Source organism: Microcaecilia unicolor, unplaced genomic scaffold (genome assembly GCF_901765095.1).
Source record: "Microcaecilia unicolor unplaced genomic scaffold, aMicUni1.1, whole genome shotgun sequence".
NCBI lineage: Eukaryota > Metazoa > Chordata > Amphibia > Gymnophiona > Siphonopidae > Microcaecilia > Microcaecilia unicolor.
The window spans coordinates 64,509-82,795 of NW_021963135.1; the positions used below are offsets into that span (position 1 = coordinate 64,509).

The 18,287-nt window shown below is 41.1% G+C and overlaps 1 protein-coding gene across 4 annotated transcripts in view; it reads left to right on the forward strand.

Annotated features, from left to right (window-relative positions):
* Window positions 1–18,287, forward strand: part of LOC115458989 (NAD kinase-like) — a 51,951-nt gene that overhangs the window by 12,603 nt on the left and 21,061 nt on the right. For 3 of the 4 annotated variants that reach the window (XM_030188847.1, XM_030188849.1, XM_030188848.1), the window contains exon 3: window positions 8,304–8,387. In XM_030188847.1, coding sequence (XP_030044707.1) covers window positions 8,304–8,387 — 84 coding nt within the window. Of the gene's footprint in view, window positions 1–8,303; window positions 8,388–17,184; window positions 17,866–18,287 lie in introns of those variants that run through there. The other variant, XM_030188850.1, reaches the window with a different exon arrangement.

An 18,287-nucleotide genomic window follows, 5' to 3' on the forward strand; every position in this document is an offset into this window, starting at 1 on the left:
TACAATGCGAGAGGCCTGTTTCCGAGCTATAAGTCGTGCCATCAGCTTCCCACCTTTGCCCCCAAATTTGTATAATTGAAATTTATAGTAGGCTTGTGATTTTACCTCACGTTCATGAATTAATGTGTTAAGAGCCACCTGAGCTTCTAGTAATTCTTTTCTAAGACGAGCGTTCGGGGTTTCTCCAAATCTTTTCCGCAAACTTCGTGTAAGTGCCTCCAATCTCAAAATTTCTTTATCCCTAGCTTTTTTGAAGTGACTAACATAGCTTATCATCTCTCCTCTCAGGACTGCTTTGGCTGCTTCCCAATAAGAGGAGGCACTTGCGACCGAGTGCTCATTGTTAACTTTATATTCAGCCCAATTAGCCAATAATCTGTCCCTAAAACCTGTATTTTTAGTTAAATAGCTCGGAAAAGACCACAAGCGCTGTTTCTCCTCTGTCCCCCTCGGTTGCCAGTTCACCCAGACCTCTGCGTGATCTGAAATAGAGTAGGGTCCTATTCTCGCCTCTCTAACCCCTCCCATTAATGATCGAGACAGCAGTAGGTAATCTATCCTCGATTGGGTATTATGAGCCCTTGACATGTGGGTGTAGTCCCTATCTTGTGGGTGTAATATTCGCCATACATCTAGAAGGTCCAGTACAGTGCAAAGGTTGGGCAGACCTCTTGAGGGCCAGTGCCGGTATGTGGGAGGGGGCTGAGATTTATCCATTGTTGGATCACACACCATGTTAAAGTCCCCTCCTAATATCAGTGGGATGGGGTCCACTTTGGTAAGTGTGTTCAACAGAGTTTTATAAAATTGAGCCTCAAATTGGTTCGGAGCATATATACTTCCTAGCAGCACCTTCTGTCTTGCTATTATCACCTTACCAAAAATGTATCTCCCCTCATGATCTTTAATCACATCACTCAGTTCCGTCTAACCAGTATTTTCCTGTTTGCAGTACTTGCAGGGGAACCTCAAATAAAATGAGGCTTCCAAAGCAAGAGTCCTGCACTTTGATAAAAGAAAAACGTTCTGCCTTAATTGGGTGGCATTAGTAACATCAGGAAATATCTGAAGTTTTTGACCATAAAACAAAAATCTTATTTTCTTGAAGTAAACTCTCAAAAGCAAAAGTTTTATTCACCTCAGAAACTAAGATAACAAGAAGTGTGGCTTGGAAACTTGAAATGATGAAATTAGTCACTCATCAAAAACTTATTCAAATCAAATTTAGCATTAGAACCCTCACATCAAAAACCACGCCTTCTTCCCCCTCATTAATTTCCTATTAAGCAAATAGTTCAGCATTGGGCAATGATAGTACTTCCTTAAAAAAAATCACAGGAGATAATAAAGAAATACCTGGGGAAAATGCCTCACATTTCCTGTGAAGCATCAAATTATCCAAAGGTATTAACTTTAGGCTCAAGAGTTTCAAGGCATTATTCACATCAACAAGTCACAAATCCGTATCTTGAAATTTAAGAGAGACTTCTTTGGCAAAACCACACAGTTGTGAGACAGAAGTCCTCAGCATACAGTATCTTCCACCCTTGGAACTAATCTCCAAATGTCAGTTAATGAAATGTCCAGAGCCACAATTTGATCTTCAACTCCCATCGGCACCATTCCATTCATCCTCGCAGCCACATCATCAAACTTCAGCCTCTCAACATATATGCTTTTTAAACATGTAAGTTGGAGGTCAAGAAACCTGGAAAGTTATCACTGAGATATCTTGGCTTACACAAAATCCTCAAATAAAGTGTGTCTACCCAAAAAGCCGTCTTGTAACTGAAATACCCAATATAATTCTGTTATTCTGGAATGCATTCCCTGAAAGGCTTTGCTTAACACAAGATTATCTTTACTTCAGGAAGCAGGTGAAAGCTTGTCTTTTCAACCAGGCCTTTAATGGAAGAAGTAACTAACTTGCTAGTCATACATACACAAGGAGTAACACCAACTGCATATACTGTAGCAGGACATGTTTATCCACTGTGCTCTGAGATAATATTCAAGCACCTTTTGTTAGTCCACATGGAGACAGTCATAACCAGCAGAAGAAAGGAGGTGTTAATCCCATATAGGTTGTTGGTGAGGACTCACTTGGAGTACTGTGCTTAGTTTTGGAGGCCATATCTTGCTAATGATGTAAAAAGACTTGAAGCAGTTCAGAGGAAGGCGACAAAAATGTTACGCAGTTTACACCAAAAGATGTACGAGGAGGAGACCTGAATATGTATACCCTAGAGGAAAAGAGGGGCAGTGGAGATAGGGAGATACAGAACTTTTTCAGAGATGGGGAAGTGATAGAACTAGAGGACTTGAATTTAGATTGCAGGCTAGTAGATTTACTACTACTACTACTATTTAGCATTTCTATAGCGCTACAAAGCATACGCAGCACTGCACAAACATAGAAGAAAGACAGTCCCTGCTCAAAGAGCTTACAATCTAATAGATCAGAAGGAGAGGAGTAATGTGGAGAATAAACCGTCTATAACATTGGATGCTTCATCTTTTGGGGCAGCATCATTTAGCTCTGTAGAGAGAACTCCATTACATCCCTTGGTTGCAGTTTTCCTGGAGGTGGATCATGGTTGACCCCAAGCTGGATTAGTTTCCTCTTCAACTGAACTTTTTCTTCCTAAAGAAGTTTCCTTTCCATCTGAGTTGGCTCCAGAATCTTCTTTGGTGTCAAAAGAGGTTACCTTTAAAGATAACACGCAACGTGAGTGGAAAAGCAGTGGCAGGGCCGGCAATGCGGCCGAGAACAGTGTTGGAGGAAGGATTCTGCTTTGGGGTCTTGGGGACCCCCGCCAGCCAAGGTATGTGGAGTTGCGGCGGAGGGCAGGGAGGTGGGCAAAATGTACCCCCCCCCCCCAACACTTTGGGCTCCGGCCCCCCCAATATTTGTGGTCTTGCTGTGCGGCAGTTGGGGAGGGGGGGGGGGGCGGCAGCAGACCTGGGGGAGCCCGGCAGTGGCTGCCGTGTCCTGGCTGGCTCAGTCTCTCGGTGGCCCTGCTTTGTGCTCTTACAATTGGAGCATTATTTTGTTTCTTTGTTTCCTCTTTCTTACGTGAGAAAATGTAAACATTTAAATTGCAAAAAAAAAAAAAGAAGTAACACCAGGAAATACTTTTTCATGGAGAGGGTAGTTGATGCCTGGAATACCCTCCCAGTGGAAGTGGTGGGAACCAAAACGATGACAAAATTCAAAAACGAACGAGGATGGAATCAAAACTGAAATAATCTTCATGCTTTTAAACAGGACATAGATGGGCGTAAGCTGCATGGAGCTGTAGGTACAACTCTGGCCACCTTGTTGGGCAGACTAGATGGATCATACGAGTCTTCAAGTGCCATTTACTGTGTTTTATTTTGTTTCAACAATTTTATTTGATCTTCTAACTTTAGTCTGAGCCATTGCTGGAATGAGCATCATGAGCCTTCATTTACAACAACCTGAGAATTTTCACTTCATTTAAAAGACTCGCCCTCTAACTTAAAAATAGGAGTCCATCAAAATCAGATCCCCTCTGATTCATGTTCATTTTTCGATTACATAATGTAATTATGTACTTCCTTCAACCCACATACACATTTGATGATAGGTGTGCTAGCCACTGCTTGTGAATTTTCCGTGATCTCCACGTATGAAGAGCGTGCTTAAGTGGTTAGTAGTCTCAGAATTGATCTTCCTGGTTAGGTGTGGAAAAGAATGAATCCTTCTGTGTAGTGCTAGAAACATAAGATATTTGGTTGTATAGTTACATATATTAGTTGATTGCAGATACGACGTGAAGCTCTCAGCTGAGGCTGAAAAATCCTGGAAAACAGGAATTGGCGTAGAGACTGACCAGATAGCTCCGGGACTATTGAAAGTCATTTCTTACATCAGCTTTGTATAAGATCAGGGTTTGTATGGAAAACAGATGTTTGATGGACTTGTAGGTTATTGCATGAATCTATTAAAATTTTTGTAATATGTTTCATTAGCTTAGGTCAGTGGTTTGCAATCTTTCTTCTGTTGTGACGTACCGGACAGATTATGTACATAAGTAATGCCATACTGGGAAAAGACCAAGGGTCCATCGAGCCCAGCATCCTGTCCACGACAGCGGCCAATCCAGGCCAAGGGCACCTGGCAAGCTTCCCAAACATACAAACATACATGTTATTCCTGGAATTTTGGATTTTTCCAAGTCCATTTAGTAGCGGTTTATGGACTTGTCCTTTAGGAAACCGTCCAACCCCTTTTTAAACTCTGCTAAGCTAACCGCCTTCACCACTTTCTCCGGCAACGAATTCCAGAGTTTAATTACACGTTGGGTGAAGAAAAATTTTCTCCGATTTGTTTTAAATTTACTACACTGTAGTTTCATCGCATGCCCCCTAGTCCTAGTATTTTTGGAAAGCGTGAACAGACGCTTCACATCCACCTGTTCCACTCCACTCATTATTTTATATACCTCTATCATGTCTCCCCTCAGCCGTCTCTTCTCCAAGCTGTATAGCCCTAGCCTCCTTAGTCTTTCTTCATAGGGAAGTCGTCCCATCCCCGCTATCATTTAGTCGCCCTTCGCTGCACCTTTTCCAATTCTACTATATCTTTCTTGAGATGCGGCGACCAGAATTGAACACAATACTCAAGGTGCGGTCGCACCATGGAGCGATACAACGGCATTATAACATCCTCACACCTGTTTTCCATACCTTTCCTAATAATACCCAACATTCTATTCGCTTTCTTAGCCGCAGCAGCACACTGAGCAGAAGGTTTCAGTGTGTTATCGACGACGACACCCAGATCCCTTTCTTGGTCCGTAACTCCTAACGTGGAACCTTGCATGACGTAGCTATAATTCGGGTTCTTTTTTCCCACATACATCATCTGCCATTTAGCCGCCCAGTCTCCCAGTCTCGTAAGGTCCTCTTGTAATTTTTCACAACCCTGTCGTGATGTAACGACTTTGAATAACTTTGTGTCATCAGCAAATTTAATTACCTCGCTAGTTACTCCCATCTCTAAATCATTTATAAATATATTAAAAATATGTTCACATGTTTACGATATACTGAGCCCTATAGTTTGTGGTCAAACATTCAGTATGTAATTTTATTGTGTTTAAAATGATGCAAGGGCAAATAACTACTTTTAACAGAATTTACTTGTTTGAATAAGTTCTTATTGAAATCAAAGTTAGTAGATTTTTTCTTTTTTCTCACAAATAATTTAAGGATCCTTTTACTAAGCTGTAGGAAGAAGTGGCCTTAGCATGCCCTTATGAGGGTCTTTCCCACGTGCTAAGGCCACTTTTACTGCAACAGTAATAAATGGAAATAAAAGAAAATAAGATGATACCTTTTTTATTGGACTGAATACGTTTTGGGGGGATTGCGTGGCAGTAGGAGGTACCCTGAATAGAAGAGAGGTGATTTTTTTCTGAGTTTGTTAATTGAAATCACCCATTTCATCTGTCTGTCCGTTCTGTCCTAGCAGATGGTAGTACAACCCTACCAGTATACTCTTTCCCTTCACACATGGAATTTCTATCTATAATGATTCCACACTTCTATCTCTTTCGTGTAGAATGTTTATGTTGTTGGACTCGATTCCCTCTTTAACATACAGCACAGCCTCCAATTTTATCCACTTCATCATTGCGATATAATTTGTACCCTGCTAATTCAGTGTCCCATTGATTGTCCTCCTTCCACCAGGTTTCTGAGATGCCTATTATATCTACCTCTTCATTTAACTCTCCCATCTTATTTTTTAGGCTTCTTGGTTCCTGCACATGGAATGAGGAGCGTTTCCCAAAATGCTACCCTTGAGGATCTAGATTTCAGCTTTCTACCTAAGAGCCTTAATTTGGCTTCCAGAACCTCTCTCACACATTTTTCTCTGTCATTGGTACCCACATGTACCAAGACAGCTGGCTCCTCCTCAGGACTATCTAAAATCCTATCTAGGCGAAGCATGAGGTCCGCCACCTTTGCATCTGACCTGATGGCTTCTCTGGAACGCAATGTCTTTGTATTTGCAACTGGAGAAGTCATTGCATGCATTTAAAAGACAACTTAAATCTTTTTTGTTTCAGGATGCTTTTTAGTTTGCTTAAATTATTTTTTTAACCTTTTAAAAATCCCAACTGCTCGTTGGCCTGTCGGTTGGGGCCAGACTGATCAGCATCAGATATAGTTATTTATCTGTTATGTGTTTGTTTATGCTTCAGGAACTTGTTTCCTTTTTTGGAAAGGGGAGTTGTAACATGTGATGTTTTCTTTTGTTTTTTCTATTTTATTAATTATGTTGTGAATTGTAAACCGCTCGGAAGGTCATTCCTATGGGCAGTATATCAAATTTTAAATAAACTTGGAAACTTGAAACCAGGCAGGAAAATGACTAGGTGATCCTCACATCCACCAGCCACCCAGCTATCTACATGCCTAATAGTCTAATCACCAACTACTGCAGATGTTCTAACCCTTACCTCCTGGGCAGAAGCTCCTGGAGACACCCTCGGTGTGAGAGGATATTGCATCCTCTGGCTACAGGATTACTTCCTTGTTCACCAGGGTAATGCTCTTCTTTTAGACCTCCCTCCTCCAAGGCAGCACAGGGCTGCCAGACTGGAGGTGGGACTTCTTTACAACATCCCTGTAAGTCTCCTCTATATACCTCTTTGTCTTCCTTGTTGTCTGACAGCTAGGAGCTCTTTTCATCAAGCACTTACATATAACCTCTCGCCAACTGGGAGATAGTCATAGAAATGACGCTTAGTGCAAAAGACTGGATTGCACCCCCTCTTGCTGCTGGACTGCTGTCTGCATTTAGTATTGCTGAGTTGTTTTAATTAATGAAAACTCGTTAAGGTACTAGGGATATCTTTATTCTGTAATTGGTGAGGCTTGATCTATGTTCTGTCTGTTTGACTGAGATGAGGGATTTTGCTAGCATATAGTCACTGTGTAGGGCTCTGTACAGGTTCCAGAACAGGATTAAAAAGCATTCTTCATGTTTTATTTATTTATTGTATTTGTATCCCACATTTTCCCACCTATTTGCGGGTTCAGTGTGGCTTACAATACATTGTGAGTCATGGAATTACATTGGTTACAATATGGTTATGGGTTATATTGAGAAGAGTTATGGGAAGACAGTCGAAGTCATACGTGTTTTGGGAAAACAAGTCAAAGTCAAACATAGTTTGGGAATGGAACAGTAGAATGTAACAATGGGGAAGTGATCGGCGATAGAACAATGGCGAGAGAACATTAGGGTATAACAGTTCCATCTGTGGGTAGGGTTTTAAGTGTGGTGAGATTAAGGGGACTGTTAACAGTAAGTTTAGCATGAATTTGTCTACTGTTTAACTCCATATTGAAAAAGTGTGTAGCATAACAGTCCAAGATCTCTCAGTGAAGTGATTAAAGGGCCCTTATGCTAAGTTGCATTAGACGCTAATGAGCACCTACTGCAGAAAAAATGGCTTAATGTGGGACATGCTGAAGTGTTCTGCATTAGTTTTTTGCCAAGTGCTCATGTGCTAACTGCATGATAAATTATTTTTTGTATTTTTTTTAGGAGGGGGGGGGGGGTTGTTGGGCAGAGAGTGGCGGTTCTTGTGCTAACTAGTTAGTGCACCTACATTACCATGTGCTAAATGGTTAGCACACTAATAATGCAGGAGCTCTTACTGCCTACAACATAGTGATGGTAAGTGCTGCCACGCTAATTAAAAAAAAATGGCACGCACTATGGTAACAGCGCATGGCCAGAAATAAACATAGAAAAAAAGGCATTTTTACAGTTACAGTAAGACCTTTGAAATCAAAATGATTAAATATTTTAACACCCACCAGACTGGACTTAACAAAGATCTGGGTTTTCTAGCCCATTATAAACCATAACACTCTGTTGCTTTGACACCCTCTTACCTACCATCCATCTCTCCCTGTCTCTCATCCACCCAGCTCCTCCTGTTTCTCAGCTAACCCACCCCACCCTCTTCCTGTGAGACTGTAATTGAAATGCTTTTGTGTTTCATTTATATATACTGATATTTATCAACATTTGCTTATTTCTGATAAGCGTCTGTTCACGCTTTCCAAAAATACTAGGACTAGGGGGCATGCGATGAAACTACAGTGTAGTACATTTAAAACAAATCGGAGAAAACCCAGATCTTTGTTTCCTGTCTGTGGGTGTCAAAATATTTAATCATTCTGACTTCAAAGGTCTTTGAAATGCATGTAAATATGTTAGATACTAAGTATGTCCCTGTATTTTTTCCCCTCAGGAGGACACGCTCCATGCATGGACCATCTCCAGTGACAACATTTGGACCAAAAGCTTGTATGCTACAGAACCCCAAAACTATCATGTAGGTATTTTGTTGAACCTTATAAACCTAATAGCACATTGGGATAGAAATTGGTATTAATGTTTGTGAATGGATGACCAGCTTCCATGTGAAGAAGCCTGTTTTTTGTATAATATTGATATGGCTTATGTAAGTACTGACAACATCGGTTCTTGCTTTTAGGACCCTTGTTTGTTGTCATTGTCTTACCTTAGTAGGCATTAATATTTATTGCTTTATTAAATGACTGGTGAAAATACCACCGAAAGAGTCCCTACAGTGTTTACGTGAGGGGGGGGTGGGGGAAGGTAACCTACACACTGTGGGGTGGAGGAAGAGTTCATGGCAATACTGTATTTAGGGGCCTTTTTACTAAAGGTTTGCTGCTCGGTAATCCACCTTGGCTGCAGGCGTAGTTCCACCCCCTATCGTGCGGCGTTTCCGGTGCTGCTGGAATTTTTCAAAAATTAAGACCGCAAGGGGGTTACTGCTGGGTTAACGCAGGAAACCCTACCTTCACCTCGGTGGGTTGCGGCAAGCGCTCCCCCCTAAATGGCCGCACAGCAAGTGCGAACTTACCGCACGGCCATTTCTTTTTTTCCACTTTTTTACCCGCTGCAGTAAAAGGGAATTCTGTGCGCGGCAAAACCTCACGCTGCCACTAGCGCAGGGCAGCTTTTACCGCAGCTTAGTAAAAGGAAGGGGCCCTTAGTTTTTTCTCTCTCTTTTTATTTTCTTTTTAACAGTGTTGCACCATTTCCTAACATCTGAACTGAATTAAAAGAGCCAGATTTGGGGAGAATCTGATAAAATGCACAAGGAATCACACTTTGATTCTTAGTAGTTTGCTGAAAATAATACAGGAGATTTCCAGCAGTAACTTTAGAGGACATTATCAGATCAGGCTTTGTATCTTAAATATTTCTAGAGCTCGTTTTGAGATGTATTGCCATTTGCCATACATAGCTGGACTCTGTCTATGGAAAATCAGGTCTATTTCTGGATCTTTTCCATTCTACAAACAAAACAGTTTAGCACAGAATAAATTAACCCATATTTATTTTTATATCTTGCCTATCTTTCTTTATTATAGATTTTAATGTATTACGGTAAGAATACATAATTTCAGTTTTTTTTGCATATTCAAACATAGCTTGTTGTCAAACATTCAGGTTTCAATGTTTTTTTAAACATAGCTTAACAAACTGCATAGTTTCAGTGACCGTAGTCATGTAGGAACAAAAAATTGAAAATCATGAATATATACTTTATACGAGACTCTAAGCCCTCTTAATAGATAACAGACTAGTTGTATGTATATATTAAACAATAGCGTCCACCTGATTTTTGGCATTGGAGGAACAGATTTCATGACCTTCTACTGCATGAGCGCCGGGCGGTGGGATCCTCTCAGAAGACAAGGACACATTTTTTGGAGATCTGGGGTCCCTACATTCAGTCTCTGTCTCCACGCACACGCAGTTCAGTGTTAAAATGGTTTATAATTCTTTTTTTTTTCTGGGGGGGTTAGGAGAAGCAAGAGGGGAAAAGGGAGAGCACGGGAATGTTAACTGTAAATACGAATGCGCCTTAATATGGAACTGTCTAGGTGCAAAGTTAAGGTTAGGGGAGTAGACAAGTTATGGGAGGGGGGAGAAGGGAATTAATGTACAAAAACTCAAGGAGTTGTTGATTTGTATCGGAGGGTGTGAACTAAAGTTAAGCTCATGTATGTGATCCTGGTAAATGGTGTAATTGTTTGCACTGTGCTGGTTTGATCTTAATAAAAGTGTTGAAACATAAGCAACAGCAGATAAAGCAGACCCTTGGAGAATACCAGTTGACTACGTGTACAATGAAAAGCTATCGTCACATATTCAAACTTGTTGCAAGTGGCCAAAAAGAGAGAGACTAATTCAGTATAGTATCACCAACCCCAGTAGCACTTGAGCACTTTGAAAGAATCCAAATGATTGTCAGTGTCAAATGCAGCTGACAGTGTCTGATGTTACTATGACATTAGAGATACCTAATTCAGAAGTCTCAATGCCATATTTTGCACAAACGCCAAATCGATAAACATCTAACACATTTCCCAATCTTTGTAATCCTGTAGTTGAGTCAATATGATATTCTCAAGAATTTTGGCCAAAAAAGATAATGATGAAAAAGGCCTACAAATGATTGGAATCTAAAAGTTCAGCGTCTTGCTTCTTAGGAATGGGTGATATACAAGCCACCTTTAAAGAGGTGGCCATAGAGACCAGAATTAGAAAAGGTTCAAACAAGAGTGGCCAAAATGATTAAGGAGCTGGAACTCTTCTCATACAAGGAAAAGCTTGAGAGGTTAGGGCTCTTCAGCTTGGAGAAGAGACGGCTGAGGGGAGATATGATAGAGGTCTACAAATTACTGAGTGGAGTAGAACGAGTAACCATAAATCAATTGTTTACTCTTTCACAAAGTACAAAGGGAAAGGGAAATGGGACTTGATATACCGCCTTTCTGAGGTTTTTGCAACTACATTCAAAGCGGTTTACATATATTCAGGTACTTATTTTGTACCAGGAGCAATGGAGGGTTAAGTGACTTGCCCAGAGTCACAAGGAGCTGCAGTGGGAATCGAACTCAGTTGCCTAGGATCAAAGTCCACTGCACTAACCACTAGGCTACTCCTCCACAAAGACTAAGGGACACTCCAAAAAGCTACATCGTAATACTTTTAAAACAAATAGAAGAAAATATTTTTTCACTCAGCAAATAGTTAAGCTCTGGAACCCATTGCTAGAGGATGTGATAATAGCAGTTAGTATATCTAGGTTTTAGAAAGGTTTGGACAAGTTCCTGGAAGAAAAGCCCATAGTCTGTTATTAAGATGAACATGGAGAAAGCCACTACTTATCCCTGGGATCTGTAGCATGCAGTCTTGCTAATCTTTGGGATCCTACCAGTTACTTCTGACCTGCATTAGTAACTACTGGAAGCAGAATACAAGGCTAAATGGACCTTTGGTCAGACCCAGTATGGCTATTCTTTATGTTCTTATAGACTTGTTAACTATTTCAAGGTCAACAAGAAGCATTGAATTAGAACAAACATTCATAACACTCAAGAGTTGTTCAGACTCAAAGTAGCAGTTTCTATTGGTTTGGTAGACACCAAAGAAAAATGCTCTCATTTTACATTTGCGGGTAAAACTTCTAAACCCAAAATATAAGAGAAAAAAAATTTGTTCACGAATATTAAAAACTTCCTTTGTAAAAAGCTACAACAAAATCTGAAGTCCCCTCCAAACATTCTTTCCTAAAGGAAGTTTAGTCTTTCACCACATCAAATAAACTTTCAGTGCTGATGAAGTTCTTACAATCTGCCTATCAAAATTATCTTTTTTTACACACTTAACCATCTCATGATAGTACTATAAGTACTGATTGTAAGATGCCTGAGTAGTGGCATCTGGTGTTACTCACCATGATCTGTCTGCCCTCCTCAGTGCCTATTTCATGGCCCTCAACTTGGCTGTGTACCACGAGACACGGTGCCAGTTGCTGTTACATCAGTGTTCTAGAGGCCTTTTGAATGGGCACAGCTGGTTTTACTGGCTATCTGGTTAACTTAACAGAAAATTGTATAATACTGCACAGTATTTTCTTTCTCCCACCTGGCAAAACTTTCTGGGGAGAACATTGTACATTTTGGTTTCATGGGAGCTAGAGTATTAAATGAACTCTTGGAGACCTACCAAAGATCAACTTTGTCTGTATGGTGAAGGGTGGTATGGCAAAAGGAAAAACTGCTTCGATTACTCCTGACGCGGAAATTTTTCATTTGTGGTTGCCACAGTGTTTTTAGATCATCTAACAAAAACTAACACTCATGCCCTCCAAGGTTTAGAGTAGGCTCTGAGTTTTCTATCACTAAGTAATTCCAAGGAGTATGCAATTTAAAGAATGATATAACTAAGGAACTGTAGACCATGTGCTCTTGAGTTTAACCTATGGTGAAAAGATTCACAGAGACAATTAAATCCAGATATATCCAGAAGAATGTGTCGAATCTGAAAAAAATTGATGCAATCCAAACGAGGACATGACAAGTAAAAAATTGTCATAAATGTGACACCTACAACATCTACAAAAAGACGAGTGAAAATCTCCTAAGGGTATCGATGGTTGGAAGCTCATTTTCAAGCTGTAATGGCTTCACCAAAGGAGAAAAATCTCATCAAACAAAACCGCTAACCCAAAGCAGCAACAGTTAGCATTTCAGATGTGGTGAATATTTATTTATTTATTTATTGTATTTGTATCCCACATTTTCCCACCTCTTTGCAGGCTAAATGTGGCTTACAATACATCATGAATAGTGGAAATAAGAAGAGAATAGACGTTTGGTATTACAGAAGGATTTTGGGTTACATGATAATGAAAAACGTGATAGTAAATTTTAAGACAGCTTTGGAATACATGTGGGGGAGTTCACATGTATTTACTCATCGTATTTACTTTTGTTAATAGAAGCTGATCTGTATACATTAACAACCCCAAAGAGCTCCAAGTACAAACGACTTATAGAGCTATAACAATCGAATTGAGATCGTCGTTGGCAAAAACTTTCCTTAAAGCAAAATAACAAAAACCGTCACCTCAAAAGTGTCCAACACACTGTAGTCAAAACTTTCATAGTGTCAGTGCAGTACTAAATACATAACAAGTCCTTTTAACTTGAAAAGACGCTCTTACGTTAAATGCATCTTATCTGCCAACTTCTCAAATCCCCCCAGGACCAATGACGGCGAGCGTTTCGCTAATTTGCTTTACTCATTGCTGCATCAGGGGGTCCATAAAACCGGGGTTTCTTCATAGCACTGTAACTTTTAACTGCTAGTGCTGTGCACTATGAAGAAATCCCAGTTTTATGAACCCTGATGCAGCAATGAGTAAAGCAAATTAGCGAAACGCTGGCCGTCGTTGGTCCTGGGGAGATTTGAGAGGCCGGCAAACAGGACGCATTTAAGATAAGTGTGTCTGTTCAAGTTAAAAGGTGAGAATAAGAGTCGACGAAGCTTTAGAAATGAGTGGTGAGAGCAGTGGTTGAAGAGCAAAAGTGACCTCCGGACTGGCTCGGACCCCCGTTCACAGGAAGTCTTTGGAGAGAGTTTAGTCTTAGACACTGGCAGGAATAGAATGTGCATTACTGCCAAAGTGTTTTAGTTTGACCATCGCCTGTTACTTTGGATGTGATGTCATATGGGAAGCAATTGGAGATTTGGCCAAGACTCTTGTTCCTCATATTAATCTACTGCCTCAGAATACTCAGCAAAAAGAAGTACTTTAGAAGTAACTTCACTTGCTACTCGTGTGAATAAAGTTGAAAAGGCTTTTGTTGCTATCTCTGTTTACTGAACTTTCTTCATTTGCCTACGGTAACTGCACATGATATGTTGAGCAGATATTTGAAGTTTTGAATGTGCTATCGCAGAACATACCACCTTCCACTCATGTCAATTATTTACCTGCTGCAAAGAAAAATGAATCACCACTTCAGGAAGAAAGAGATCAGGAAGCTGATGTACTGGATGTATCTAACATATTGGAGCATTCGGACTCTGATTTGCTAACCCTTACTGTTCTAAGGGGGATATTTGCTTTAAGTTCCGACAAGGTCTTGCTTTTTAGACTGTATTCTAAAACTCACGGGAAGGGGAGAGGTAGTGATATCAGCTCCTCAAATGGCTGTCTAACCCAGGAGCTCCACTGCAGCACCAGTGGGCCCGATATTCAGTGCCTTTGCTGTCCACCACCGGCGTTAAACCCAGATTTTCAATGCTGGGCTCTTTCCGGCGATCAGCATTGAAAATGCGGGTGGGGTTTTTAACTGCTAAAAAGTTAACCAGATATGTCAGTATTGAGTGCTAACTGGTTATCTTTTTAGTGGTTACCGTATTTTTCGGACTATAAGACGCACTTTTTCCCCCCAAAATTTGGGAGGAAAATGGGGGGTGCGTCTTATAGTCCGAAGGTAGCGTTTTTGGACCGCCGTCCCGTACTTACACGATGCCATATTCCCTGGTGGTCTAGTGACGTCGGGGCAGGAAAGAGCCCCCTCTTTCCTGCCCATCGCGCTGCTCTCCGTGCTCCTCACTGCTTTCTGACGGTCTCGGCGATATTCAAAATGGCCGCCGAGATTCTTTCCTGCCCCGACGTCACTAGACCACCAGGGAACATGGCATCGTGTAAGTACGGGACGGCGGTCCAAAACTCGGACAAGACGCACTGGAGCACCTAGGTTTTAGAGGAGGGAAAAAGGAAAATGTTTTTTTTCCTATTTCCCTCCTCTAAAATCTAGGTGCGTCTTATGGTCCGGTGCGTCTTATAGTCCGAAAAATACGGTAAATATAGGACAGCTATTTATGCAGTCCTATTTGACAACTAAATTTATCTGGTTAGGCACTGAATATCCGAGCCTGACTGGGTAAGTCATGCAATATCGTCGGTTATATGCTGGGCGCTAACCAGTTATCTTCTGTTGAATATTTGCGGTTAGGCTCCGATATGCTGCTTAACTGGTCAGCGGCCGTTTCTGGCTGGTTAAATAGCTTTGAATTTTGGTAAGGGAAAAACACTCACCCAGTGAGGCACTTGAGGTGGACAAATGCAAGGAGCCAGGGGTGAGTGCAAGCAAAAGGCTTCTGAGAGCAGTGGGCTAAATACATGTATAAATAAATAAATATTGGTTGTGTAACTAGGTGGAGATTCCAGAAATTATAAGTTAGCTTTGTGCCCTTAACTTGGTTATGAGGCATTCTGGATGAGAGATTTGTATCTGTGATTTATATTATGATGTTTTAAACAAATGTGTGTTAATATGACTATGTATGTATATTTATAACCTTTTCTGGGCGTTATCAGTAGAGTGGGCTAAATACATGTATGTATAATCAAACATATAAACGGCAAGTGACTGTACTCACTTGCAAATGCGCAGTACAGACTTCCCTTTCTGTCCCGCCCTCGCGTCAAGACGTCATGACGTCAGAGGGCGGAACAGAGAGGGAAACGGAGTCGAATTGTCGGATGCTGCCGCTTGGAAAGGAACATCGCGAGAAACAACCTCCATCCCCCCCCCCCCCCCCCCCCCATCCCCGCCGCTGCTCCCTTCCCTCTCCGTGCCGGGCCCCCTGCACTGACCTGACAGCGCCTCTCACTTCCGTGTGGAAGCGCTGCAGACAGCAGCAGAGCGATCTGCTGCTGCCTGTAGCGCTTTCACACGGAGTTGAGAGGCGCTGTCAGGTCAGTACAGGGGGCCCGGCACGGAGGGGGGAGGGAGCGGCGGCGATGAGGGTAGCTGGACATGGGGGGAGGGCAGGGGGGAGAGGCCATGGTTGCTGGACGGGGTGAGAGCAGGGCACAGAGGAGGGTTGCTGGACATGGGGGGAGGCCAAAGGAAAGAGGAGGGTCGCTGGATATGGGGGGGAGGATCGGTGGACGGGGTGAGGCCAGGGGAGAGAGGAGGGCTGCAATACTCGCCCGTTTTTACGGGCTTAACAGCTAGTAAATAAATAAACACAGCATGGCTGCTAAACATAATAATGCAGCACAGTAAAGCCTTAATATACTTTTCATAATAGTTTTAAAGGTAATAAATAGAAATGGAGAAAAGAAAATAAGATGATACCTTTTTTTATTGGACTAACTTAAATACATCTTTTGATTAGCTTTTGAAGGTAACTCTTCTTCAGATCGGAAATGAGCAAAGAAGAAGGGTTACCTTTGAAAGCTAATCAATAGATGTATTACGTTAGTCCAGTAAGAAAGGTATCATCTTATTTTCTTTTGATTTATTTCTATTTATTACCTTTAAAAGTGGACTAACATGGCTACCCGCTCAATAATAGTTTTAAAAATTGCAAGCTTGAATTTTACTTCCGCAGTGATCTAGGTATTAGACATTTTAAAAGGCATGCATAGTATTATTCGAGCTTCAGACTAAATTGTGAAAACAGGTATTAATGACGTTTCATGTATAAACGTTAAACACATTACAGGGCAGTTTCTTGGTTTCAAAAAATGTTCTGCCTTAGACTAATATTGTAATATCCTTGACAACATTTTGTTAAGTGTAAGTTCTTTTGAAAATGCCAATAAAAAATAAGAACTTTTTATAAGCTACTACCCAGCTTTTTCTTTTCAAGTGTCTTATCAGAGAAAGTTCAATAGCACCATGTTATGACCCCATTGAAGCAATAGTTCAAGCACACTGAACAGCGATTGCAATTTGCATGTTGTAAAAAATAAAATAAAATTAAAGATTGCTGGATTACAGCTTTCACGTGTTAAAGCAAAAGTTTTATATCGGTATTTATAGCATTTCTCGCTTACCATCTCATACTGTAAGCAAGGCGCAGTGAACCGTAGAAAAGACCTCAGTGTTGACAAAGATAAAACAAACCGCTTTGACCAAAAACATAGTACAGAACCTATAATTCCTACCCCCAAAATACAGAATGGATGGACTACATGGAATGTCTCCTCTCCTGAAGCCCTCTTTCTCTTTTCAGCTGTAGTTTGGGAGCTGAAGAGGAAACGAAGTTCAAGGAAGATCTGGAGTCCTTCAGACTTCCCCATGAGTAATCGGTCCTGTGCTTTACACTAGTGCTGGGCTGAGCTCGGCTGTAACTTGAGGACCTTGTTAAACTGTTCATGGTATGTTGCATCACCTCCACTGGCAAGTACTCCTCCCCCTGGGTTGGACCAGCTTTATATGATATGCTGCCATATCTCCAGATTGTCAGTCAGCCACAGACGTGAGCAGCCTGCACGATGAAGGCATTTTAGGAGCAAAGTCGGCAGTGGAGGGAGTGTTTTGCAGGAAGCAAGAATACAGCATTTGGAGAACTTTTGGATCGTTGCCTGAGAAGACGCATTACACTAGATGTTTTAAAGTCTTCAGCTACTAAACTGTGAAGATTCAGGCTTAGAGTGTGATGGCACTGATTTATATAAAAGGAAAGGATTTGGCATTCTCTTTTTGTGCTTCTGATAGTTTTGACGGGTTTGTCTGTAAAATGCTATTATTGCATCACACGGCTATAGGTGAGACCGGCAAACACTTCATTTGTTTGTAATTTTTAAGTACTGTATTTCCTTGCTCAAGGAAGAACTTTATTCCAGTTGCCATTTTCAGGGGATGACTTTGAAACTGGCTTTTGTAATTTATTAAACATTTAACTTATGGTCAATAACCTGAAATCTGTCCTGGGAATCAAAGTCTGTTATCAGCAAGGTCTCGCAAATATACTTAGTTAAAGCACTGATCGACAAGCAAGCATGCTTTTCGGGTTGTAATTTGAAATCTTGAGTCAAAAAAAGGGGCAGTAAAGTGAATAAGTCGTGGACTGCTGTGGGACTCACTTACTGTGGTCTGTTTTATGAAGAAAACCATGAAGATTATTGAGAATGTTATAAAAGACTTCACTTGCTACGGGAAGAGCACAAACTGGTGAGTACTATGAGGGGGAATGCAGACGTAAGATTTTGGAAACTGAAGTCCAGGCAAATTCAACCAAGCTGTCATTTAGGGCCCTGTGTACTAAGGTGCGCTACCGGTTTTAGCACGCACTGTGTACATGCCCATAGGAATATTATGGGCGTCTACACGGTTAGCACACGCTAATGCTTAGCACGCACTAAAAACGCTAACGCGCCTCTAGTATAGCTTAGTAAACAGGGCCCTTAGTGTTTGTTTATTTTAAACAAACCCACAGTGCCGTCGTACCAAAATGACATTTCATATCTGAAAGATAAAGTATTTACAGCAGAAAAAGCTCTCTTATCAGGGTTAGGTGAAAAAGAAACCCTGGGATCATCATAATTATAGCATAGCTTGGATTAGGAATGAAAGGAATAAATGTGTGGGTGTTT